A 27,630-nucleotide genomic window follows, 5' to 3' on the forward strand; every position below is an offset into this window, starting at 1 on the left:
GGCCTCAGCCAAGTCTGAAGGGAGTTCTAGAGCTGGGATGGCCCTTCAGGGTTGTTCTCAGATCATGGCAAGGAGGCCAGTCAGTCATTCACGGGACACCCTGGATGTGGGCCCAGCGCTGAGCAATGCAGTTCCCCATAGGCAAAAACAACGCCTAGTGCCATCTATCAACAGTGATATTCCCAGCAGCTGGAAGGACACACCAGCCTTTAGAAGGGAATCTGGGCAGAGCACCACAATATCCACTACAGTTAGGTGATATGTCCATGGTCACACAGCTAGTAAAAGGCTAAGATTTAAACCCAAGTCCATCTGACTGTAAAGTCTGTCCTCTTAACCCCACTGCCAGATTAATTACCGTTGCCCTATCTCATTCAGTTGCTGCTCTCTGGTGAAGTAACAGCATTTCTGGTCCATGTTTATGCTTTAAAGAATGACGAAAACAGAATGTTTGGATTTAAACTGTTATTAAAAAGGAGGTAAATGGCATTATGCATTAGCTTTTGGTGTGGATATTTGTGTACTTGTGTGTCCAGATCTAGCACTGAGGAACAGAAATGGGATAATATGGAACAGTGTGTTAGATTATAGGTGTGTAAGGTCTTCCTCCCTTCTGTCCTCCACAGAGCTTACAGGTCATGTTCACATCTTATCTGATTGCTAAGTATAATCAAATTCCCTCATAATCAATCATAATCCCCCCACCAAATCACCTTCTTTGGTTTCACATGCTCTCACTGCAGGTTGTTTTTATTCTTCCTGCATGAGTGAGAGAAGACTTCTCTTCTTTGGGCGGCTGAAGCAAAGAGGACAACTTTGGAGTCAGATGACTAGGCTTTGTGTTCCTACTCTTTTGTATGTAAGTTGTAAAACCTAAACTCGGGGAGCCTAGCTGGCTTAGTTGGTTAACCGTCTGATTCCTGGTTTCAGCTCAGGTCATGATCTCACGATTCGTGAGATCGAGCCCCATGTCCAGTTCCATTCTGACAGCAAGGAACCTGCTTAGGATTCTCTCTCTCCTCTCTGCCCCTTCCCTGCTTGCCCCCCACTCTCTCTCTCTCTCTCTCTCTCTCAAAATAAATAAACACTAAAAAAATAGATAAATAAAACCTAAACTCATGTGTGTCCTCTCTGAGACTCTGCAAAATTGCAGGGTGGTGACTGGGATTGAATAGGATACACATTAAAAACGGGGCGCCTGGGTGGCGCAGTCGGTTAAGCGTCCGACTTCAGCCAGGTCACGATCTCGCGGTCCATGAGTTCGAGCCCCGCGTCAGGCTCTGGGCTGATGGCTCAGAGCCTGGAGCCTGTTTCCGATTCTGTGTCTCCCTCTCTCTCTGCCCCTCCCCCGTTCATGCTCTGTGTCTCTCTGTCCCAAAAATAATTAAAAACGTTGAAAAAAAAATTAAAAAAAAAAAAGCATGCATCAGTTCCTTGATAATAAGAAACAATCAATATATCATAACTATTAGAATTTCTTGCCTTTGCTTTTTAACTATATAATGTCAATAATTTAGTAAGACTTAAAAAAAAAAAACCAGTATTTCTTCCAGAAAAAAATTGTTATTCTCCGAGGGGCCTTACTTTAGAATCACATGGCATCAATCATCACTTTGCTCCTGCATTTTGTGTTGACCCTGGTACCTGGGAAGGAGGTGTGCACTGTGACAGGGTCACAGGGGCCATCAAGCCACTGTTGCTGGTTTGTCACCTCATCTATTTTGTACTAATTCTTTGGTTGACCCTTTTGACCCATCCCATGCCTGTAACTTCAGATTGCAGACAGCTAGGAAGCTTCCTTTCATTTGTCCCCATTGTCTCCATCCAATATTCATAGTAAACTGAGGGAGGAAGTGACACGTGAATCATGTTCACGGCAGGGCACCCTCCTCTGCGTGGGTGTGCCTTGGCAGCTGGGCAGATGCTTGGGCAAGTGAGGAGTTGGTCAGGATGAACTGAATCCCATACCAGTTTGCTGAGCCTAAGTAATAATGGGTTGTGAACTGTCCTCCCCCCGGGGCTTCCAGGTTGAGCTTCTGACCCCTTATAACCTCCACTCCTTTGGAAGGTGTACGGAATCTGGGTGGAAGTTGGAGGGACAAAGCAGCAGAAGAAGGAAGAAGGAGGCGGAGTGCTTTGTTCCTCTCCTTCAAGCTCTGAGCAACTTGCCTTCTTTCTGGGAGATCTTGGTTATTCAGAGCACGCTCTGAGATCTTGCCTGGAAATTTGTCAGTGCCTCCACGGCTACATCATTTCCCCACTCTCATTCACTTTCTGAACGTGACACCTTTTCAGAAAATTGGAAAACAAATATCCAGGAAATCAGAATGTCATTTCTTAGGCATTAAAAACCGCTTCTAACGGCTACATATACAGCCAGGGAGGCTGTAACGAAAACACACACTAAATATTTGCATCTTTGGTGTTCTGGTATAAATTTACAAGGCTGCTCTGTGTCCTGAATACAGAACATTTCTGTTAGCCCAGAGCAGGAATTTACATGCTTCTGGGAAACAAAATCAATCAATAATAATGTTCTTCTACACCAGATTTAGCTTATAAATGTGATCAAAGAACTATCCTATAAAAGCGACGCACACATAAATCCTTATAATAAGAGCATTTTCTAATGATAAATAGTTTCCAGGGTTTTTCATTGTTTCCTGCTCAATTTCTACAAGTTGGCAAAGCTTAAGAGAAAGGTTTTTAGATCTTTATCTTACAATGCAATTGTTTATCAAATACCAGAACCATCGTTAGCCAGGTAGAAGGCATTCTTGGGACTGAATATAGACACAAGGAAAGGTAATCTGCAAACGAATTGATTTTTCCAGTTGACTTATTGCTTTGCCGTATCAAAACCTGGGAGTGGATGAGGCCAGCACTCTTTGTATACTACGGAATAATTTTTTTCTAAGTAGATAGCAGTACCTGGTCAACAATTTTTAATGGGTGTCAGATCTAGCTTACATTGTATAATTAATTGCAAGGCTGGGATACAACAAATCAGGTCGCGTCTGTTCTGTATAAATGAGTGAACTTGGCTTCTGTACTTCAACATATAAATGTGGTTACTAAGGCATAGATTATCATAAAAGGGGGAAGATGGGGTGCCTGGGTGGCTCAGTCGGTTAAGCGTCCCACTTTGGCTCGGGTCATGACCTTGTGGTTCGTGAGTTTGAGCCCCATGTCAGGCTCTGTGCTGACAGCTCAGAGCCTGGAGCCTGCTTCAGATTCTGTGTCTCCCTGTCTCTCTGCCCTTCCCACATACCTGCTCTGTTTCCCTCTCTCTCTCAAAAATAAATAAAAACATTAAAAATTTTTTTAAAAAGAGGGAAGAAAACTGATAGCCAGCAACCTTTTGCTCATTCAGAAGAAGGGAAGTGAGTTTAAAGTAACAATGAAAAATGTCTCCTTTAGAATATGTCTCTCTCGGGGCGCCTGGGTGGCGCAGTCGGTTAAGCGTCCGACTTCAGCCAGGTCACGATCTCGCGGTCTGTGAGTTCGAGCCCCACGTCGGGCTCTGGGCTGATGGCTCAGAGCCTGGAGCCTGTTTCCGATTCTGTGTCTCCCGCTCTCTCTGCCCCTCCCCCGTTCATGCTCTGTCTCTCTCTGTCCCAAAAATAAATAAACGTTGAAAAAAAAAATTAAAAAAAAAAAAAGAATATGTCTCTCTCATTTTATTGCCTGCTCTTCTAAATGAGACTCTACTGCTCTCCCTCATCCCCTCGGCTCTTGGAAAAAGTTCTTGAGGAGGAAACTTTCACCCCAAATTATAGGTGCAGTTGGGACTAGTAATAAATAATTGAGCAGCCCTTCCAGCACTGCAAGCTCACTTTGTGCTTTTTCTTCCTCAGCTGTGTTGGTCTAGCCTCCCAGAGTCTGAGTACATAAATCAAAGTACAAGGGATGAGCAGAGCCCATTCCAGGAATCTGCCCTGTGACTCTCCCCAGTCAGTCTGCAGGTGTTTGTGAGCAGGAAGGAAGAAGATGAATAACAGCCAATGTTGATTAATCACACAGCATGCACCAGAGAGGTTCTGGGCTTTAATCTAATATCTCATGCAATGCCCATAACACCCGAGAAGAGTAATATTCTTCTCATTTTATGGATGAGGTAAAACCATGTGTAAAGTTTGAAAAGCCACTGACTGGCAGAATTTATGAATTTGGATTAGTCCCCTTAGCCATTACCCTTACTAGCAGGAGCTTTTCTATTGGCGAGTGCACTAAACCCTCACAATAACCCAACTACAAAATATTATTATGCTTCCCATTGTTTGCTTTGGAATAACTCAGAGGTAACTTTCTCAAGGTTACATTTAGTAAGGGACAGAGCCAGAATTTGAACTGTTCTAAAGCCTATGTTCTTTCTATCTCCCACATTATTTCTATCAAGCATTTGACATGCATATTTTTAAAGAGATCCAGTGCCTAACTTTGTATTTAATAAGGCAGATATAAAAAGAACATTCACTTAGCATTATACTCTGTAGATCTATCCACATTCTTGCAAATGGCAAGATTTCATTCTTCTTTATGGCTGAGTAATATTCCATTGTGTATATATCTTCTATATATCTAGATATAGATATAGATATAGATATAGATATAGATATAGATATAGATATAGATAGATATATCTCCTATATATCCTCTTTATCCATTCATCTATCAATGGACACTTGGGGTGCTTCCATGTCTTGGTTATTTTCAATAATGCAGTAGACATAGGGGTGCATATATCTTTCAAATTAGTATTTTTGTACTCATTGGGTAAATACCCAGTAGTGGAATTATTGGATCATATGGTAAGGTGAAAGAGATTAAAAGTACACTTATGAGTACACTTGATGAGCACTGAGTAATGTATAGAACTGTTGAATCACTATATTGCACACCTGAAACTAATATAACACTGTATGTTAACTGTACTGGATTGAAGAGAAAAAAGAAAGAGAAACATTCATTAGACCAAGAGATACAGTTTTAAGATTCTGCCCTTTTACTGAGAGGAGAGAGGGATGAAGCTTTGTGTTGGTAAGGAGAGTGGGCTTTAGTCTTTAAAGAAGGTGTTGTGGGAAAGGAGTTTGTCTCTGTAATTTACAGGTGAGATGAAAGGATATAGCAGAAGGAATTTTGCATTAAGTACAATGCTGAAAGTAATGGAAAATCCCAAACAGGAACTTAACAAGGAGTTAATTTTCCCCACAAACAAGAAGCCTAGTGGTAGGAGACTCAACTGTTGTTCAGCTGCTCAATGATGCCAATGGAGCCAGGCTCTTTCTTCTTCCCCCCTCCTCCCTTACCATGTTGGCCTTCTCAGTGAGAGTCATAAGACATCTGCCATAAAGTCAGGAACAAAAGGGCAGAGGCTGTACCAGCCACATTGGTCTCATGTTAGCAGAAAAGCAAGAGCTTTCTCAGACCCCTCCTCACCCCCAGCCATCTTCCACTTGAGTCTCATCAATTAGTAGTATGTCCCATGGCCACCCCAGCAGACAGGGAGGCTGGGAAAGCCAGTGTTTACCTGGACACATGGCCCCCAGCAGAACTGCATTCCAGATGGACAGGACAGTGTGGAAAATTAGGATGAGAGTCTTCCTTGGTTGAGGAATGGACAGGAGTTAGGGCAACAGGGCTGTATTTGGGAGAAGGAGGGTGACCTTGATGAAAAAAATGTGGTCGTGGGTTTTGTATGTGCCATTACACTGAAGTAGCCCCAGAGCATCATACCAGTGCTCTAACCCTTCCTTCCTTCATCCTGTTCTTGACTGTATTCTTCCTGCCCCAACACTAGACCAATAGCACTTTGGCCTAAATAATTTTGATAATCATCATATCTTCTGACTCACTTTAGCTTTTAATTTTAAGTTAAGTAAATTATTGCTGAATTAATTAACTAATTCATGAGATGTGGAATTTCCAGGCAGGTATCAGCTGGTGAGGGCCTTTGCAATGACCAGGAGCTTTCACTGCTTCAGAGGAGAAACTTCTCAGGAGCCTGTGGAAGGTGCCTGGATGCCATTAGTACCAGAATCCTCATATACAGATGTTGGCTAACTGCCCCAAGCTCTGAGAAGAGGAATCTGAGGGGCTTGAGAACTCTTGGGTCTTGGATCAAAACAACACCGTAAGACCTTGTTGCTACTTCCTGTGGTTACAGCTCCCTGGCTTCCTTCTTTATCTTTGCAGAGCCAGCTCTCCCAGGCGCTGAACGGACTGTCAGACAGGGCCAAAGAAGCCAAGGAGTTTCTGGTGCAGCTCCGCAACATGGTCCAACAGATCCAGGTATTGGCAGCACCTGAGACAGAAAGCAAACTCTGTGGGTTAAGATGTAGCTGTGTAGCAGGGAGTTTGTTTCTTCTACCTTAATGTGTTGTGGAGAAATTCCAGTTATTCTTTTCTGCTCTGTCCCTTCTAATACAAACACACATACAGGCCAACTTCAAACACACCCCTTCTTGAGGTGGTTGTGTTTTGCCAACAAGCCAGCAACACAACCTAGTTTTCCAAATAGTTGCTACCTTTGGCACTAGGGTCCTAATTCTCCACTACTGCGTATTTAGAAAGAGGCCTCTTTGTGAATTCAGAGTCATTATTGTTGAGTTTTTAAAACTCTTCAGGTTCCCAAAACACCTTGCAATAATTATATCTTATCTGATGATAACAAACAGGTCACATTTTCTCTTTATTCCTTCCTTCCTTCCTCCCTCCCTTCCTTTCCTTCCCTCCTGCCTTTCCTTCCTTCCTTCCTTCCTTCCTTCCTTCCTTCCTTCCTTCCTTCCTTCCTTCACTCTTTCCTTCCTTCCTGCCCATAGTAATGCTTCTTCTCTACTTAGATACTTAAGTGTTTTCCAACCATGACACCCCTGGTAACTATAATTTCAGATTGCTTTGTTTGGACACAATGACCCAAAGATCAGCCAGCATTTGAGAGCTCGTGAGCTCTCCACTATTGCTAAAGGGAGAAACCATAAACTGCATGAGATGCTTAACTAGTGAACTTCTACACTGTTTACTGTTCTTATGTTTTGAGGTTTGCCTCACAGAAATAACCTTCACTCTGGCCTCCAGTAAATTGGCTTTCCTAGTTAATATTTAACCCATGTCAAAGTAGAATGGTCTTTTTAAAGGTAAGCCAGGCTTTCAAAGCATCTTATATTGATTTCCTCACTCTTTTTTCCATGTATGTTCATGTTAAAACTTTTGATCCCCTGACAATCTAACAGTTGTACACTTTCTTCTGTTTTCCAGAACAACAGAGGTGATTGGTCAGTCCCTTCTTTGCTTTTGCCCTGTACCCCACCTCTTCATCAGAGCAAAGCTTTCCTTCTGCTCTAAATCAGAAACTGCAAGAGGGCTGCCCTCATCCTCCCAATATTACCCTGTGTGGGACATAGAGCCCTCTTAAATGACGTTTTCCAGAGGACTTCTCTGAGTACTCAAAAACAATTGCCAGGAAAGCCAAAACTTAGCATGTAGAAGGCACTAGTCAAGCAATTACTAATATAACACATTACATGAAGAAGATCTTGCATTTAAAAAGTTCTCAAATGCCTATCAGTAGATCCTTATATTAAGAGACATAGTTCTTTATGACTTAGAGAATAAATTAAAATTTGATAGGCTAAGCTGTTCCTTCCTTGCCAGCCCCCTAGAGCTTACGGTTGACTCAGTTGGGTGCTATTTTCTCAATGCTATTCATGTTTGTGTGAGTATTCATCTTTCATTTGCTATAAATTATAACTGTCTTTCAGATTATCACTTGACAATCAAAATTACATATGTGATTTACTGAAAGGACTATCATTAATGAATGCTTATGATTTAGGGAGAGAATTGCTTGAAAGAAATGCTATAGCATGTACAGATTTAAATCAAGAAAATAGTTAGATCCAACATTCAATGTAAACATCACAGAGAAGCTATAATTCATTTAGAACATGGTTAGTGTTCCCCCACAAGCTATTGGTTCGTGGCTTGACTTTTAGGGCTGGGTAGAAGTCAAGCCAGTTGTTCTTGACTGTCTATGTACATTAACTATTTGCTTTCCTTAATGAAAGCAGCAAGTACTTTTCCCATGATTATTCTTATAAAGTTCTATTATCATTGAATTATTGATTAATATTGAAGACCACTTCTGTCCTCTTTCTTCCCTCTCCTCTTGAATTTAATGATTCTTTAGCTCTCATGCCTCTACAATATCCCACCTGCTCAGGCAGCCAGCCTCTCTGAATGCCACCTTCCATCATACATAAGCAGACATCCGCCAGCCCTCAGAAAGGTTCATGTTCAACTCCACAAACTGAAGCTTTATTTTACACAATATAATGTAAACTGTGGGTATGATTTCCTTTTGATAAATTTATTAAGTAATATTTATCCTTTTCAATTTAAAGTGAACACTATCACTGTAGAATGAAATGTATCCAGGTATTGAAACAACGTGAAATGTGCATTGTGGACAGAGTTCCTTTTCATCTCCTTCAGCAGGGATTTGTACCCCACAAATGGTCAGGGGAGCTCTGTCTTCTCCTGCAGCCCAAGGAGACCAGGTGCTTTGCGGCTGAGAGATGTGCTTTCTCATGCAGGAGAACAGTGTGGAGTTCGAGGCTTGCCTAGTGGCCCAGTGTGATGCCCTCATCGACGCCCTCAACAGAAGGAAAGCCCAGCTGCTCGCACGTGTCAACAAGGAGCATGAGCACAAGCTGAAGGTGAGTGCTGCTCCATGGGGAGAGGAGAAAGCCAAGGAGCCAGGCTCCCAGGGCCGGGATGGACAGGCTAGACGGGTGGGCCAGATGCCCACAGTCTTGGTGGCCAGTGGCTTGGAGAGCAAGGAGCAAGCATCCCTTCATTCCCCACACACTCCATCATTTACCTCACTGATACTTATTGAGTGACTCCCCTGGGTCAAGAATTGCTCTGAGTGTAGGCACAATTAAATAAATAAAAATCACTGCCCTCATGAGGCTTATTTTCCACCAGAAGGGATAAACAGTAAGCAAGATAAGTAAGTCAAATACCCAGTATTTAGTAAAAAAAAAAAAAAAAAAAAAAAAAAAAAAAAAGCTAAGAAAAATAATAAGGATTAGGGGATGGAAGTCCTAGGAAAGGGGGTTGAAGTTTTAGACAAGGTGGCCAGAGTGGCCATACAGAGGCAAAAGGTATTTTTGAAATGGGAATGGAAACCATGCTTTCCAGAAGACAAACAAGGTTTTTCTTAACTTCTGAAGTGAACTGTGTGACGGGACGGCTACACAGGCTTTTGTCATCACACAGTGGAGTTGATTGATTATGAGTGTGGGCCCTATTGGCAAAAGGATTGGTCCTCCTGGAGACATCTGACACCCCATCCACTCCCTCACTGGAGCAGGGCAACAAGATGTGAGAGCAGGCTGGAGACATGGGAACAACCCCGCAGGAGGGAGCCCAGAAGTAGGCAGTCAGCAGAGGTCCACATGCATGGCCAGTAAGCCCCAGGGTAACTACCAGTGGGTAGAGGATACGGGGTGCACAATGTTGGCCTGACATTAGGGTGGAGGGAGAGGTGAGGTCTGACCACAGGCCCTTTGTTGGGGTTAGGCAGCCAACTTCAGGGAGCTCATGATGTGGGCAGCAGGAAATGGATACAGCCTCGCAGGAGCTCATGAATGGCCCTGTGAGCCTCAGATACCCCAGCAGGTTGGGAACAGGCTATAGTCCCTGAAGAATAGGGGAAGGCCCCATTGTTAAACTAATGGGATTCCAGTAGGAAAACCAAGGGAGAAATGAAGAAATAAGAGAGCACAGCTTACAAGATTTGGGGCTCAAGCTTAGTGGCAGGGAAGCTTCATCAAACAGGGCCAGTGCCCATTTCATGGGTACCAGAAACAAGGCAATAAACCGGTTGCCAACTAGGGCATGAGACCTGGGCAAGACCCGCAGCAAGACTGGCAATGCTGAGCCCTGAGCAGCAGTTACCAACCTTCCAACTTTATGCCCCAGCCACACACCAGGACCCGGAGACCCAGGGGGCTCAGCCAGAAGGCAGGGAGCCAGGCAGCAAGATAAAGAACAACCTCTCCCCAAGGAAGTTTAACAGTTTTCTCCAAAAGTAAGAAAACCCCAACTCCAGCTTCCTCCTCTAAGAGGCTCCCTCCTCCGCTGCCCACCTGCTGCAAAACACATTTAGAGCCACACACCTGCTTCTTCCTGCCCCAAAGTCAGAGCAATAATGTGGCTGGAATATAAACCTTTCTCCCCTGCCTTTGTGGCTTGCCCAGGTGTCGCTCTGAGAGGGCCTGTGGAACTCAATCAGGCAGGCGGCAGAGCTGGGGCAACAAAGTCCAGAAAGAGCCCTTGAGGGCTCTGCCCTGTGATGAAGTCTGCTGGCCTGACTTCCTGGGTGCTGTATCAGGGCCATGTCTCTCCACATGTTCCTGATGAGGGAGCAGCAGTGCAATCTTATCAAGGAGAGGTACTGTAGATTCCTTGATAAAGAAAATTGCGTGCCTTGAAGTTAAATCTGAACCAGGAAGGAGTTTGGAAAGAAAAGTGCACAGGGCTCTAATGTCCAGAGAGCCTCAGCCTGTTGGCTTAGACAGTGAAGCGAGGCTGGCGATTATAACCCTGCTTCCAGAGATGCCATTGCTGTTTCTTGGTGGTGGCTCTTACTGGAAAACCCTCTTAGGTTCATCTTAGAATGCACTCAAACCGATTCCGCCACCTGCTCTGACATTACTAAACGATTGTTGCTATTGCCCTTCATGTAACACTCTTCAGAGACCCAGAACTTTTATTATTATGGTGGAACTCAGAATACCACTTGAACCACCGAGAGCCACCTAAAATAAAACCACAGCTATCTTCAGGAAGTGAGCTGGACAGCTGGATTTTCTCTCTAAATAGTAGACCAACCGTTTTAGTAGGTAGCCACCAGATTTTAACTTGTTCTCAGTGGAAATCTCTTTTTTAAGACATTTCAGACACTTTCTTGGTATCTTTAAGCAGAACGCAGTGAACCATTTGTGATAAACCACATAGTGACTGTAGCCGCAACTCCAGGTTTTCTGCGTGGGAGAGACAAAAGGGCAGTGACCTGGACAGAAAAGGGAATCAAGGATTGAGAAAGCATCACTTCTCCATGTCAAACGGTAGCAGAGGGGCGTGAAAGCCCCCCCAGGTGCCTCTGCTCAGTGCTGCCTCTGCTGTAGGGGACTGTGTGAAAATCAGTTAATGGAGGGACTGCAGAGGAACCTGGTGACCTGCCCCAGCAGGGCACAGCGGTGTGCCCGGGGACACTGAGCAGCAGCAGCTGCCTGCTCGCATTCCACCCTGCCCTGGCCGGCGTTCCCTGCCCCGATCCCATAGGGCCACAGAAACAGGAGACAGGTGGCTGGCTGTCCCCCACGGCAGGAAAGCTGTTCTGTCTTCTGTCTCGAGCGATTTGTTTCTCTGCTGTTGCCAGTGGATTGTATGTCACTGCTTCTAAAAACAGCCAGCAGGGCCGACGCCGTGACTACTGATGCAGCCTCCAATTTCCCTCCCTCTGCTTTTCTCCCTCCTGCCTTTCCCCTTTCTTGTCATTTCTGTTGCTCCTCAGATTTGTGAGAAAAGACTGGCCTTTTATAGACATCGCTTGCCAAGCACAGTACTTCTTTCTGTCTTTGTTGGCTAACCCATCACTCATAGTCCGGCAAGGATAATCTTATGGTCTTCCGCTTCCCTTTGGCAGAGTTCTCTAGGGGCCCTGCTTTTTGCTGACAAAGAGGAGAGTTGTGTGTGTATTTTTCTGGCAACTTTCTCTCCTTGAGCAATCCAAAAGGCTAAGGATGCTGGAAAGTGAGTGTGTATAAAGACAGTCTTTATAATCTCCTCATGCCCCTCTCTGAAAGCACTGATTGCTTGAGCAGATTGAATAGTTCTGGTTCTGAGGCAAGCTGGCGCTGAGAGGTAAAGAGCCCAGATTCTGTGTCACAGAGAATGGGGTGTGAGGACACACTTTCTCACTTACTAGATGTCTAACTGTGGGCAAGCCTGTGGCTCAGTTTCTTTCACCTGTGTGTACAATCAGGTCAGAAGCAGTCATCACATCATAGGAAATTGCCAAGCACGTTAGCACAGTCCTCAATAAATATTAGCTATTATTGTTGTTATCATATAGAGAGAATGCCTGGAAACCTGGTATCACTTAGTAAGTACACTGAAGAAGTTCTCCAAGGGATTGACTTTCCATAATACTAGAGAATGTGGTATAGAATTAGTCTATACACAGGCATGATTGTCTCTGGACCTAGGAAAGTGGCTTGAGACATATGTATGCAGCTGTGACCGTATTTGAGGAATATTGTTTCTTAATACTATTCTTTGGTTTGAAAAAAAAAACACTGGGAGCCACATTTCTATTTTCAGGATGTGGTGAACTAATGAAATGTCAGAAAGCTACTGACGGGGGAAAATTGCTTTTGAGCTTCCAAGGGATATTACTAACTCATGCTTTTGAGACTACTTGGGCGATATCCCCACAATAAGCACGGTAAACCGGAACCCCTGGGTGTCTTGTTCAAACTACATGTTTTTGTTGTTGTTGTTGTTGTTGACAAAATGTGAGCAGGGGAGGGACAGAGAGAGGGAGACACAAAATCTGAAGCGGGCTCTAGGCTCTAAGCTGTCAGCACAGAGCCCGGCATGGGGCTCGAAACCATGAACCAGAAGATCATGACCTGAGCTAAAGTCAGACACTCAACTGACTGAGCCACTCAGGTGCCACATGAACTATATGTTTTGTTAACATCCTTTCTGGGCCTTCTTGACCTGAATAGGACCTTAGAGTATCCTCACCATCTGTGATCCTCACAGGGAATTTGTGACAACACTGAAGTGTGCCATTAATGAGATCTGTGCTTTTCTCGGGAAACTGACAATGTCATTTTTCTTTTGGTAGGCCCAAAGAAATATCAGAGAATTATTTTTATTTATGTAATGCTCAGAATTTGAAGTAATTCCACAATGATCTTAAATACATACTTGCTCCAGTATTTTAGAGTAAATTCATATGTGTGCGAAACGAAGTGACAGGTTTCTTCTTGGTCACCTTTCAATTCTAAGATTCTTTGGAAGAAAAAAAAGTTATAGTTATTCAAAAATATCCCCCCAAAAATCTAGGCTTTAATTTCCATGTGTGCCCGGTAAGTGAACGTACCAACAAAATCATGGAGCAAGAGTGCTGAGGGATAACGATAAAGTGTACTGTTTTTACAGCAGCCAACACATCCCAATTGTAACTATACACAGGTTTGATTTTGAATCCAAGTGTGCTGTTGGATCTTGTTAGAATCATTATCATTATGGTGACAATTATCTTGGTTGTTATTTACCATGTATTGCCTATCATGTTCCCATTATGTTTATTAAAAAATTATACAGTCATATCATTAAGAGTACACATTTACACTAGGGATATTAGCTGCTTGTCGAATTGCTTACGTAAGCTATTTGCCATTGTCTTAAAACAAACAAGTAACCCTTTGATTTAGATTGGGGTGGGGGATGGGGAAGAAAGAGAAAGAGAGGGAGGGAGGGTGGAAGACAGACCTATCCAAGCCCACAAAAATTTGTTTAAAGAATCAGATATGATTTAATGGGCTACAGACTTTACTAGAAAGAAAAATCAGGGTGCCTGGATGGCTTAGTTAGTTAAGTGTCCAGCTTTGGCTTAGGTCATGGTCTCACGGTTCGTGAGTTCGAGCCCAGCATCAGTCTCTGTGCTGACAGCTCAGAGCCTGGAGCTTGCTTCAGATTCTGTGTCTCCCTCTCTCTTTCTCTCTCTCTGCCCCTCTCCTGCTCATGCTCAGTCCCTCTCTCTCTCTCTTTCTTTCTCTCTTTCAAAAATAAACATTAAAAAAATTTTTAATAAAAATAAAAGAGAAAGAAAAAGCAACAAATTTAACCCAATAATCAGCACAATCCCAGTAAAACTACTGGCAACAAGTTCTGTTAAGTCCATTATAGTCAAGACATTTGGAAAGATCGGGCACACCAAAACACTTGAAACCTTTGACTGCCATTAGGGGTCCAACCCTAAAATTTTAATCACAATCATTTTTGATTATAAGCCTATCATTAAGGGGGAATTCATTTGGCATATTCTGTGATCCTCTGCTTCCTACCACGTAGGAGCAGAAGTCACAGAGGGACAATACAGAACAGAGTGCCCAGGGTGCCCATGGAATCACCAGGCGCCACACACACAGCTGGAGCTCACCAAAGCTACGGGACATACTTCTGAACACCCCGTACCCGCTTTGGCAACGTCCATGAAGGGCAGTCACAGACCTTTGATGCCCTTTGCCTGAACCCAGACATGAGTGCCATTCCTTACCTCCAGAGGGCACTAAACACATACTTTGAAGATGACAATCTAGTGAGTCTCCCTGAGCCTCACAGCCTAGGAAACACCACATTGTATGCATCACTTCCACCGCGGGTGAGCATAAATAGTGTCCTCCCCTGTGGATGGGTCCGCACCACCATGCTTCTGTCTCCAAATGACTTGTGTTTCCTCACTAACTTCTCTGTACAAGGATGTAGTATTCTACACACTAAGAGCATGCTTTCTTTGCATATTCCACCCAACGTTTATTGATGAGGCTATTGGTGACATTTACATTTCTGGAATGGAAAGTTCACAGTTTTGCTGTTAAAATCTCAAGCCTTTCTCAAAACTGGTACATGTCTTATTCATTTGATAGGGCTGAATGATCCTTTTCTTGATGAAAAACTCAAAGCCTCAAGAACCTGTCTTTGAAATGATTAGTTGCCAATGTGGGTAATTAATAACACTCATACAGAAGAGTGGTACCAAAAGAAAGGGGAAATATTTGCCTCTAACCATGTGGGAGAATGGTGGCATGTGAGAAATTTAAAAAGCTCTTCCTTAATTTAAATGCCTCTAAGTAACTGAGAACAAACTGAGGGTTGATGGGGGGGTGGGAGGGAGGGGAGGGGAGGTGACGGGTATTGAGGAGGGCACCTTTTGAGATGAGCACTGGGTGTTGTATGGAAACCAATTTGACAATAAACTTCATATATTGAAATAAATAAATAAATAAAATGAAAAAATGAAAAAAATAAAATAAAAAATAAATGCCTCTAAGTGTCACTGAATATAGTGATAATATAGAAGATAAAATTCTACCCTAGGGGGAGAAAAAGAGAATTCATTATTTTATTAGCTGAATCTCGTGGCCAAAGCACTTCACCTGTAACTCACAAATGAGTCAATTCCAGGCATTAGTTAGTCATCTTGCTTCAGGAATGATGGTGCATATAGAAATTCCCCTCCACTGACCAAAAGGACCTGTGAAGAATACATTTTTCAAGCTTGCATCTTGAAAGTACTTGTACTTTACATTTAAAAAAAAGAGGTTACTTTATACTTGGGAGAAACTGTTTTAAACTGTGATGGGAAGGGATATATTTAAGAACAAATTTCTTAAAATAGGAGAGAGAATGTTAGTGTTGACTTAGACTAAAAATTCATTAGTGGTATCTCTCCAGACTCCAGGACGAACGAAAATGCTATGAGTGAAAGTATTTATTAAAAATAAGAAAGAAAGAAAGAAAGAAAGAAAGAAAGAAAGAAAGAAAGAAAGAAAGAATTTTAAAGAGCCATATGCAAGATGGGAGAGGTGAACAGAGGTAGAGAAAGGGTATCGAGGTCAAATTGGATAAAATAAGGAAATTCACCCTAATTGGCTTCAGTTCTTGCTGCTGGTTGTGTTACCTGAGCTGAGTGGAGGGAGGAGATTGGTCTACTAGAGATGGGATGGAAAAATGTAGTTGTAGATAGAACAAAATCTTACACTTATATACTGTATAAGCTTTCGTGGATTGCTCTATGCTACCAAAAAAGTTCAAGCTTTCAGAGGGAATGCTCAATTCCCCCTTTCCAAAGTGTCAGTGCCATATCTTGACCCAAGGAATGACCTTCATAAATTTGCCACTTAGCAAAATAAAGCCATTCAAGCAAGCAATAAGACTTGCCATCCTGAACAGATGGGGACTGCTAATAAAATGGTGAAAGCCTTCTCTGAAACCATGAACTAAAGATTAACTCATTGTCCCAGAGCTAGTTTAGGCTTTACTGCAGATGAAAGCAGGAAGATTGTTTCCCAGTCCCTATTTGTGTCATTCCTGTCACTTGCACATTTCCTTCCTGAGAAAAGGAACTCTTAACTCCGGCCAGCAGCAAACATGTTGCCAACGGTTTCTCCGGAGCATCCAAGCAACTGCACAGAAATGTGGAACCCAAAGAAAAAGTGACACGGCCTCACTTCCTAGGGATTGTTTTCCATACAAAAATATAATGTAAAATAAATAATAATAGTAAATAGTAGAAATAACACAGAGTGAAGAAGGTAACGAGAGAGCTGATAAAGACACACAATTGAAGAAAAAATATTTATACTCTTAAAAGACCTATTTGGCTAATTTCCATAAGATGGAAAATCTTGCCAAATTAATTCAAAAACTAGACGTCAATTACAACACATCCAAAAGTACCGCCTCTGGGAAACCTGAAGTTTAATTTTGAGTAGTGAATTTTTAAATAATTTTTTTATGTTTATTTTTAAGAGAAAGAGAGAGAGCATGCAAGCAGGAGAGGGGCAGAGAGAGAGGGAGACACAGAATCCGAACAAAGCAGGCTCCAGGCTCTGAGCTGTCAGCACAGAGCCCAACGCAGCCACAAGCGATGAGATCATGACCTGAGCCAAAGTTGGATGCTTAACTGACTGAGCCACACAGGTGCCCCAAGCAGTGGCTACTGTGACCATTGGCTACTGTGGCTACTGTGACCATTGTGAAGTAGTTGATTAACAGGTAAAATGATGGACCCAAATCCATTGTTGCAACAGTGGGAGTTGAGAGCCAGGAGCTCAGGAATATTGAGTCCTTCCAAGAAGCTTGAACCATGGAACACGGGAGCAAATGGCAAATGGCAATGGCAACCCCCCACTGAAACTCACCAACTCTTTGGCACTGCAACAATGAAGTTTCCTAAGAGTAGTCAGAGAGACCCAACGCTCAGCTCCTTTGGCATCAAATAAATCTTACTTGAGAAGAAATTTGTAGAAGCAAACATAGAATTTTATGAGGCCTGATTAATGTATTTATTTCAGCTTTTCAGTCATAAAATTATCATTGATCTGAATGCTCTGGAAAGTAAATACAACAATTCAAGTCTATTTTGCTTCAAAAGCTAACTCGCTTTGGGTTACAATGCCCAGACCTAATCCGTGCTTGTTATTCAGACTAGAGCACCAGTCACTTCTGCACAGTCCTAGGACAGATGCCATTTGGTTAGTGAATGATGACTGCTGGGGTTTCTGCTAGCTAGAGGCGTTGATGCACTGGCTACCAAAATATAACAACATTTTCTGAGAACAATTTAGTTAAGCCTATTATAGCAGAGAGAAGTAGCAGATTAGCTTTAGGTCACCTGTCCTGCATTTTTTGTTTCACTTATGGGTGGGGTTTTCTCCCCACTAAGGAGTAGAAATTTAACCTTCTGTTAAAAAGGTTAAACTTTCCGTTTAAAAAATAAAATAAAATAATTTGCATTCCTTGAGCAGAATACTAGATGCCAGAAGAAAATAAGTCAACCAGTGAATTTTAAATTTGATCTCCCTTCTACCTGTCAAAATCAGTCTTCACATCAAAGTTGGTTTCTTTCGCCAATTCTAATAAGGAGATTTTTAAATCCTACATTTTATTTTTTGTTTTTCTTTTACTAAAATTTAAAAAGTGGTAACAAATCATCTGTCAAAAAATTAGGAGATTCCATAGAGCCAAAACAATCGTGTAAAAGGAAAAACTTGGAGTTCTCACACTTCCTGTTTACATAACTTACAGCAAAGCTACAAAATTCCAAACAGTATAGTACTGGCATGGAAACAGACATATAGGCCACTGGAATTGAATAAAGAGCCCAGAAATAAACCTACACATATATAGTAAAATGATTTTTGACAAGGGTTCCAAGACCATTCAATGGGGAAAGGGCAGATTTACAACAAGTGACACTGGGAAAATTGGCTCTCCACATGCAAAAGAATGAAGTCGGGCCGTTACCTAACACCATATACAAAAATTAACTCAAATTGGATCAAAGACTTAAATGTAAGAAGTAAAACTATAAAACTCTTAAGTGGAAACACGGGACAAATGCTTCACAATGCTGGATTTGGCAATGATTTCTTGGGTATCGCACCAGAGGCACAGGCAACAAAGGAAAAGGTAGACAAAAATGTATAAATTTTGTGCATCAGAAGACAACAACAACAACAGAACCAATTTAAAAACGGGCAAAAGACTTGAATAGACATTTCTCCAAAGGAGATAAAGTGGCCAATAAGCACATGAAAAATGCTCAACATCACTAGTTATTAGGGAAATGCAAATCAAAACCACAATGAGCTACACTTCACATCCATTAAGATGGCTATTATTATTTAAAAAAAAAAACAGATAGTGATACGTATCACAGGGTGTGGAGAAATTGGAACTCTTGTGCACTGCTGATGGGAATATAAAATGGTACAGCTGCTGTGGAAAATGGTATAATGATTTCTAAAAAAAATAAAATAAAATAGAATTATCATGTGATCCAGAAATTTCACTTCAGGCTATCTACCCAAAAGCAGTGAAACGGGGACTTCCACAGATACTTACACAGCCATATTCATAACAGCTTTATTTACAATAGCCAAAAGGTGGAAGCAACCCCAATGTCCATCAACAGATGAATGGATAAACAAAATGTGGTGTAAACCTGCAATGGAATATTATTCAGTCTTACAAAGAAGGAAATTTTGACACCAGCTACAACATGGGTAAACCTTGAAGACATCATGCTAAGTGAAACAAGCCAGTCATAGAAGAACAAATATTGTATGATATTATATTATCTGAGAGTCCTAGAGTAGTCAAATCCATAGACACAGAAAGTAGAATGGTGGTTTCCAGGGGCCAGGGGGGAGGGGAGAATGGAGAGTTATTGTTTAATGAGTACAAAATTTTAGTTTGGAAAAATAAAAAAGTTCTGGAGATGGACGGTGATGATAGTTGCACAACAATATGAATGTATTGAGTACAATATGAATGCCATATAATTATCCAATTAAAAATAGCTAAAATGGTAAATTTTATGTTATATATGTTTCATCACACACAAAAAAATTAGAAACAAAGACCAGCAATAATAAATGGATGAATTGTCAAAAAATTAGGAATTTAGGGACACGTGGGTGGCTCAGTTGGTTGAACGTCCAACTCTTGATTTCAGCTCAGGTCAAGATCTCACGGTTAGTGGGACTTGCCCTGCATGGGCTCTGCACCAACAGCCCAGAGCCTGCTTGGGATTCTCTCTCTCTCTTTATCTCTCTCTGCCCTTCCCCTGCTCGCACGTGCATGCCTGCGTGTGCTCTCTCTCTCTCTCAATCTCAAAATAAATAAATGAACTTTTTAACAATTAGGAGGAATTTAAATGTCCAAAAATAGAGGAACAGGAATGATTAAATAAATTATGATAACCCACTCAGTGGGATATTTATGTAGCCAGTAACATTTATTGATGGTGGCAACATGTAAAATGACTATGGTATAGTGTTAAGTGGGAAGGAGGTAAAATTGTCACATATTACGATTGCAACTATACATATATCTAGCTCAAGGATAAAACCTGAAAGGAAATATCAAAATGCTTTAAAAATCTGCAGTAGAGTGATGAGATGATTGCTTTTTTGTCTAGTTTCCAATTGCTTTTGAAAGTAAATGAAATATCCTTTAATGGAAGGTGTATAATCAAAACTGAAAAGAAGGAACAAAGAAAAAGGTTTTCAATAATTAATATTAAAACTCCTTTTAGTTATTATTTGTAAAAATCCAGAAGGCTGGATATTTCTGAGGCTTTTGCAAAGTAGTATAAATATCGAGGATGTAAGCAAGTGAGGTTCCTAGAAAACTCTTGTTCAACTCTAGCTTCAGAAACCACTTCAGGATTTGGGTCACTGAGCAGAAGACACAGAAAATGAACATCTTTGAAGAAAGAAACTTTTCAAGGACTGTCATGTGTTTGACACTGGGCAAAGACAACTTCCCAGAGGCAGAAACTGTATGTTCAGAGAGAGGCCTTTCTAGGTTAAACCAGACTCACAGCATGGTAAATAGAGAGCCTTTAAAACTGCTTTCCCAAATGAGGCAGTGATTGCTTCTAAGTGGGTTATTCTCAAAACTTAATTCTGCATCCATCTTTCTTTGGCTTACTTGTGGTTATTAGCTCATTGTCTTTCAGCAAGTTTCACCTTTAACCCCACCCCACCACCCCCTCAGGAAAAAGAATCAGAATGAGAAGGAACTGGTTCGGATGGTGACATCTGCTCTTTAGAAGAGACAGGCACAGGGTGGGAGCAGGTGGGTGACTGTTCCCAGAACAGAAGCTGCAGCAGCACCTCGGGTTACGCAGCTCCTTTGTAGACTCCCAGCGACCTCCCACTTAGAACAGCTCACAGTATCAGCTTCCCAGAAGACGGAAACAAGGGGGAATTAGGAAGACGTCCCTTCAGGCACCAGAGTAACCAGCTTCCTAGGCTTCCACCATCTGCATGCCTTTCTGATGGGTCCTGTTGTTACCAGTTCCTGTAATAAAAGCATTTATACAATCTGTCTTCTGGAGCCATTGTCCACAGCAGACACTGCCACAAAATATTCTCATACATTTATTCCATTCCATGATGCTCTTGGAATATGGTTTGAAGACGCTTTCTAACGTCCCAGTTTGCTTCTTTTTTACCCTCTGCCATTTTGGACCACTCTGTTCTCTCATCAACCCTAGGTGGTTCGAGATCAGATCTCTCACTGCACAGTGAAATTGCGCCAGACCACAGGTCTCATGGAGTACTGCTTGGAGGTCATTAAGGAAAATGATCCCAGTGGCTTTTTACAGGTGAGTGCCAGCTAGTTTCTACTTCAGATTCTCAATGTCCCATGAGACTGAGTCTCTGAAGCCAGGGTGGACTCCTAACAGCCCTTGGAGAGCAAGGATCCCCTCCACAATGAAACCCACCTTCAGACTGCCATGCATATATGGGTGCCAGCAAAACTCCATTGACTTCTTGGAAGCCTTGGCCCTCATGTGCTATGAGATTGAGCAGTGTGTGGGCTTTTTAAAATTTGTTTTTGCTCATGTTTAATCTTGAAAATGTAATTCCCTTTAAGTTCCCCCCAAAGCAGAGCTACTGACTTGCCTAAGAATTGAGTCCCTTTCCACTAATTTCTTGGACAATTTGGTCAGCTAGAAATGTCTAAATATGCAAGGCTTCTACCTTCTTGACAGTTCCTACTGGCCAGTTATTCAGTGATTTCCTAAATAAAGTGAAGGTTTTTCATTGCTTGGATTTCTCATGATTTCTTCAGTATTGTTTTAATGAGATGTGATGATGTCAGCTGAATTTTACTTAAGTTTTGATCGTAATGATTAAGGGACCTTGTATTAAGGAATACATAGATTATCCTTCCAACTCACATTCTGTCAAACTGTCCAAGAATGACAGAGGGAGATTAAATACAAGAAGTGGAAGAGTTCTCTATCAAAGAATAAAGTGATACAGTCAGATGATCTGCTTAAAGTGTAAGAAATTCCACTTTACAGATTACCATATGCAGCCTCTCTACTATTTTATAAAACTCGTTTCTGGAGCACCTGGGTGGCTCAGTCGGTTAAGACTTCAGCTTGAGTTTGTGGGTTTGAGCCCCACATTGGGCTCTGTGCTGGTGTTGCAGGGCCTGCTTGGGATTCTCTCTCTCTCTCTCTCTCTCTCTCTCTCTCTCTCTCTCTCTCGCTCTCTCTCCCCCTCTCTCCCTCTCTCCCTCTCCCTCTCTCTCTCTCTCTCCCCCTTCCCCACTTTCTCAAAATAATTATTTCTTATTTCTCAAAATAAATAAATAAATTTTTAAAAAAACCCTCATTTCCAAGTTTTGACAGGAAACCCACACCTCCTCTTAGAAACTTAGGGTTGTTGGTGCTAGTAGGATTAATTGATCACCAACATATTATGATCAGTCATAAATAGCATGAGCATATATCCAGGTTTTTCTATTAGAGCAATTAATAGCTGTTAATTATTTCTAGTGGCCCCTTCTGACTCACAGAAGGACCCAGATTTGTATGGGTCACTCTTATCAGAAGAGACTCCTCACTGCCTACACGGAGACAGGAAGGGTGTGAGTCCCAAAGTGGTTTGGTAAAACTCCCGGAGAGTGGAGGAGCAGCATTCTGTGTCCAGTGTGGTGTTATGTTTCTTAGGCTGTGGTTTTTGATGTGATTAGATTTCTGACGCCCTCATAAGGAGAGTGCACCTGACTGAGGATCAGTGGGGGAAAGGCACGCTCACTCCCAGGATGACCACGGACTTCGACCTGAGTCTGGACAACAGCCCTCTGCTGCAATCCATTCACCAACTCGACTTCGTGCAGATGAAAGGTATGTGCCTGCATCTCCCTAAACAGAGCAACATCCTGGGTGGATACTGGTGCTTGAAGCAGGATCAAGGCTTTGTGCCAGATTGCTGCAAAAAAAAAAAAAAAAAAAAAAAAAAAAAAAGGCAGCTGCCAGGTTTATGAATCACCTAAGGGGTGAGGAAGTAAACACACACACTTCTGGTTAATGGTACAGAAATCTAGAGTGGCTCCTCTCTTATCACATAAAGGAAATATATGGTTGTAGCAGTGGGACCTAACTCTCAGAAAGTCAGATAAATTCAGATAAACTCAATGCTTGCCTCTTTGAGAGTCTTAGAAATTTCACAAGCCTAATATCAGGGGATCGCTGACGTTAAAAAGATAAGGAGATAGAGACAGCATCACTGTACATAAATAAAATCTTGTTACAGAAAGTAACCCAGTTACTGAATCAAGGCAGTTGAGAATTGAAGTGACTGCTTCCACGTGGATAGGTAGTGAGCAAATGGCTGAGCATGAAATCAGTGGGACTTTGAGAGGATCCCAGTTGGCTTGCCAAAACTGATCAGGAAAATGCAAGCCTGGTTACCGAAGGAAAATGAAATTTGAGACAAGTTTTAACTTTTTAAACTTGCTGGCTTATGTGATACAGGGATATGCAAGATCTCTCTGAGATTTTTTTGGGTGGCTGAGGGGAAATGCAAGTACCTAAAATTACTCTTACAAAGAAAAATAAAAAGCCAACCATGCAACAATATTTTTATGGCTGTGTAGGTAATATCCATTTGGACAATATTCTGACTTCTTTTTAACTTTCATTTTGCACTATTTATACATTCACAAGAAGATGCAAAACTAGTAAGGAGAGGTCCAGTATACCCTTAGCCCAGTTTCCATCAATGGTTCCCTCTTGCATAACTAGCATATCAAAACCAGGAAGTTAGCATTGGTACAGTGTATATGTATGACTCTGTGCCATTTTGTCACATGTGAAGACTCATATGACCACCGCTGCAGTCAAGATACAGAACCACTGTATCACCACAAAGATCTCATGCTACCCCTTTATCACCTACAGCCATACCCATGCCCCTCCCCTCTGTCACCTCCAATCCCTGGATTCTTCTGTTCTTCATCTCTGTAATGTTGTCGTTTTCTAATATTTTTTAAAACTGAAGAAATGTATTTGCTCTCTGCTTTTCCTAATTTAAGCATCCACATAATAAAGGACTTAGAATCCAGCACTTTAAAATTTTCAGTTTTTTAAGAAAAATCTACGTACTTCCTTTTATTAGACAGAAAACCGTCTAACCCAGTAAGTTTTAAGGCTATACGCTTGTGGCTCCCATCATGCAGCTAAACTCACCCCTGTACCTTGTACAAGTACGTCTCTCATCCCTTTAATAGATTTTTGCTCTTTTATTTTCAGTTTTCTCACTTTTTGTTTAATATGGATGGCTTTGGGATGGTGCCTTCATTAATTTTTGGAGGAAGTACTATAAAGATTGTAAATAAAAGCACTTTGGTGCAGTAATAAAAATGTTTAGCCTTTGCCGACTGCTTACCAAACCGAATAAGTGCTTCACGTGAATTAACTCAGTTTATTCTCACAGCCCTAGTATGTAGCTGAGGAAACTGAGGCACAGGAAGACTGGATAACTTGCCTGAATTCACACAGCTGGGAGTGACAGGGCAGAGATTCCAAACCAGGGAGTGAGGTTCCGGAACCTCACTTGTCCTCATTATAACACAACTTCCAGTTTGCGTTATAATGTCACTGTGTAATGAACTGGCTCCTTCAAGGAATAACTGAATTGCTCTTTTAAATTTCAGAAATTTAATTTTTTGTTACAGCGAGTCTTTCTTACTGTTGAAATTTTTTTTCTTTCACACCCACATGGTGACCTATGAAATACAGCCATCGGAGTAATATAGGGAGCCCCGGGTAAATCCCCCTCAATCAGCCTCTCTCTGTATCCAGTTCTCCCAATAAGGTAAAATCATTAAAAGGTTATGTCACAAAACAGCTCAGGGGAGAAAATATGTCCCAAAGGGCAAGAGAAGGGCTTTTGGTGGAAGCGGAAAAAAAAAATGAACCAACCCAATTAGCCTTGGTGATGGAACAGGTAGAGAGGGTAAAAGCCTCAGGGCTTTCAAATGCTTTCATTGCCTGACCGAGCCCTCTCCTCCCCCATTTGCTGTCCTTCTGAGTCACGCCCATCTGCCCAGAGTGGAGTCCAGGCCAGTTGGCAGGATGCAAACAATTGTGTTGGAGTGAACAGGCCCTTCATCTGGTATGGGAACTGCAGACTCGTGTGCTGTGTGTCGCAGACCACATTCCTAAAGCAACGTCACTCAGCCACGTAAAGCTGCCTACAGAAATATGCGTGAACGTGGCTGTGTGCACACCCCACTAAAGTCTGTACACACGGGAGAGAATACCAAGCACCCTAAAGACCAAAACGCAGAACACAATCACAGCAAAAATTCACCTGGAACGCAAAATTATCCCAAACAGTTATTTCTGAAGTTCATATAACAGGCCATTTGGCATGAGACTGGATTATTCCATTTTCCTTTTCTTTTTAACACCTCCTATTAATTTAATTTACTTCTGATTAGTGTCCTTCTACAGAGCTCATTTATATGCTTTGCTTTGTGCTCATTAAGTTTAATTAATTCAGTGAGAGCCAAGTCCTCTATAGACTCTAAATAATTTTTACCTGTCAGATGTCTTTGATGGAAAGAAAAAGCCAAAAGGTCATGAGGCAACAGATCTTAGCTAGCTATAGTTAAAACTACTCCTACCGGCCTTTTTGAGATCTGTCAACATACACAACTGTGCCCAGTGTAGTGTTAGACATTTTTTTCCCTTAGGCTCTTCTTGGTCAATTTAATAAACTGCACTTTCACAGCTTGTCGGTAAAAATATCTCAAGAAACTGTACCCCAGAATCCATGCACAAATGGCCAAAATTTAAATAGCATTGAGAATGGTGCTAAAGTAATCTGACCATTGATACAGTACGTGTACTTACTAATATGTTTTCTAATAGTACTAAGTGGATGACAGTAGAAAGTTAAAAGATCTTCAAAGCTACTTAAAATATGCATTTAAACTTATGACTCAAACTGACAACAAAAATATCTGTTTATTCCTTGACTAAAAATTTTAGTATCTCTCTGGTTTTGAGATTTCATCTCACATGTCTTTTTGTCCCTTGATATCAAAGATAGGTGTGTTGCTGGTTTTTAAATGTTTCTAGTTAGGCCAGCAACTATTCAGCAAGAATGCACTGCCTAAAATTATTCTCGTAGCCGAGGATTTAACTGATCTGCTCTTTCTTATTCCACATCACCCTCAAGCAATTGAAATCTAAGTGGAGGGGCTCCTGGGTGACTCAGTCGGTTGAGCTTCCTACTTCGGCTCAGGTCATGATCTCACAGTCTGTGGGTTCGAGCCCTGCATCGGGCTCTGTGCTGACAGCTCAGAGCCTGGAGCCTGCTTCACAGTCTGTGTCTCCCTCTCTCTCTGACCCTCCCCCGTTCATGCTCTGTCTCTCTCTGTCTCAAAAAAATAAACATGAAAGAAAGAAAGAAAGAAAGAAAGAAAGAAAGAAAGAAAGAGAATGCCAGAACCTTCTTTATTCAAACATCTCCAGAAAAATATTAGCCCAGAATTGTTTTAAGTGTACAAGGTATCCCAAGGTTCATGAGTCAGTACTAAAATGAAATGCCAGCATGTTCATTCTGAACCACGATGACACAGTGACCTAATGTTTTCCAAGCCTTTTTAGCACTTAGAGAGATGGCTGTTAATCCCTTAAGTGCCTTCTTAGGGTCTCACCTAAGAACACATTTATCTTCATTAACTCATGTTGAATGTAAAAGCCTTGATTATGCACCAAGGTCATGGGCAAGGTCAGTGTGATGTGAACAGACCCTCTTATAAATCATGGAGAAAGAGCACCTAGAGGTTTGTTTGGTGGGGATAGGGTTGAGCACACATGCTGACTCACATGTAATTTGTTCATGCATGTGATCTGTTCATGGTTTGGAGGCCTGAAATGCTTGTCCTCAAAACCTACGATCACATTTCTCTTTAACAGTGTACGAATGAGAGCTTTGCAGAAATGGTTTGTTGTCCCTCTAAAGTCTATATTTTACTCAGATGCCACTCGTGCAGTTCAGGTACCGTAAAAAGGAGTGACGGTCCACCAAGGACATTCAGACAAGATGATTCAGTAGACTTGCATTCCCAACCACTGTAGCTCTTATGGTGAAATATTTTTCTTTTCTTCCTTCCTTCCTTTCTTTCTTTCTTTCTTTCTTTCTTTCTTTCTTTCTTTCTTTCTTTCTTTTTCTTTCTTTCTTTTCTTTCTTTCTTTCTTTCTTTCTTTCTTTCTTTCTGCAATTTTTTCAAGTATAGTTGACACACAATGTTACATTAGTTTCAGATGAACAACATAGACATTTGACCAACTGATACATTATGCTATGTATGGTGAAATATTTCCTTAATTATACCAGCAAGTCTTGGGGAACTTTCTCATGGATGTTACAGGAAGCAAAAAGAAACATTCCTCCTGGAATTAGGCTGGGGACTTCCCTGTAGTACACTATTACTACACACACTACACACAAGTGTAGTGCAATTTAAACATACAGCCCCTGGAGCCAGTCTGCTTGGCTTCAAATCCTGGCTTTCCCACTTAGGTAGGAGCCATGAAAACTTTCTGTGTTTCAGTTTCCTCTTCTACACAATAGACATAATAATGGTACCCATTACTGTCGGGGTGCTGTGAGAATTACACGAGTGACTACAGGGAAAGCCTCTCACCACACTTTCAGGCATTCAGTAAGTGCTCAAAAAGCAGCCCCTGCCATTATTTTTCATGTCCAGTGTGGGAGGCCATATGTCCTCACATGTCCTCATCACGGTCCTATGACCTTTCACAGAGGAATTCTGCCTAGTTGTGAGTGTTCACAATCTGAAGGATCTGGAAAAAAAAAAATTAAATGATTATAAAAAAAAAAAAAAAACGTAAGCTATAATCTGAACTAGAATGGCTATTTGAAAACTTTAAGAAGACACTGTTGCAGAATTTCATTTTGAGCCCAGGCTCCCCTA

At 41.7% G+C, this 27,630-nt stretch overlaps 1 protein-coding gene across 9 annotated transcripts in view; it reads left to right on the forward strand.

Annotated features, from left to right (window-relative positions):
* Positions 1 to 27,630, forward strand: part of TRIM9 (tripartite motif containing 9) — a 112,565-nt gene that overhangs the window by 57,098 nt on the left and 27,837 nt on the right. For all 9 annotated transcript variants that reach the window (XM_086709767.1, XM_086709768.1, XM_086709770.1 and 6 more), the window contains exons 2-5: positions 6,196 to 6,291; positions 8,595 to 8,717; positions 20,876 to 20,986; positions 22,369 to 22,522. In XM_086709767.1, coding sequence (XP_086565893.1) covers positions 6,196 to 6,291; positions 8,595 to 8,717; positions 20,876 to 20,986; positions 22,369 to 22,522 — 484 coding nt within the window. The remainder of the gene's footprint in view (positions 1 to 6,195; positions 6,292 to 8,594; positions 8,718 to 20,875; positions 20,987 to 22,368; positions 22,523 to 27,630) is intronic.

This window comes from Puma concolor, chromosome B3 (assembly GCF_028749965.1).
Source record: "Puma concolor isolate L17-30 chromosome B3, mPumCon1.1.hap2, whole genome shotgun sequence".
NCBI lineage: Eukaryota > Metazoa > Chordata > Mammalia > Carnivora > Felidae > Puma > Puma concolor.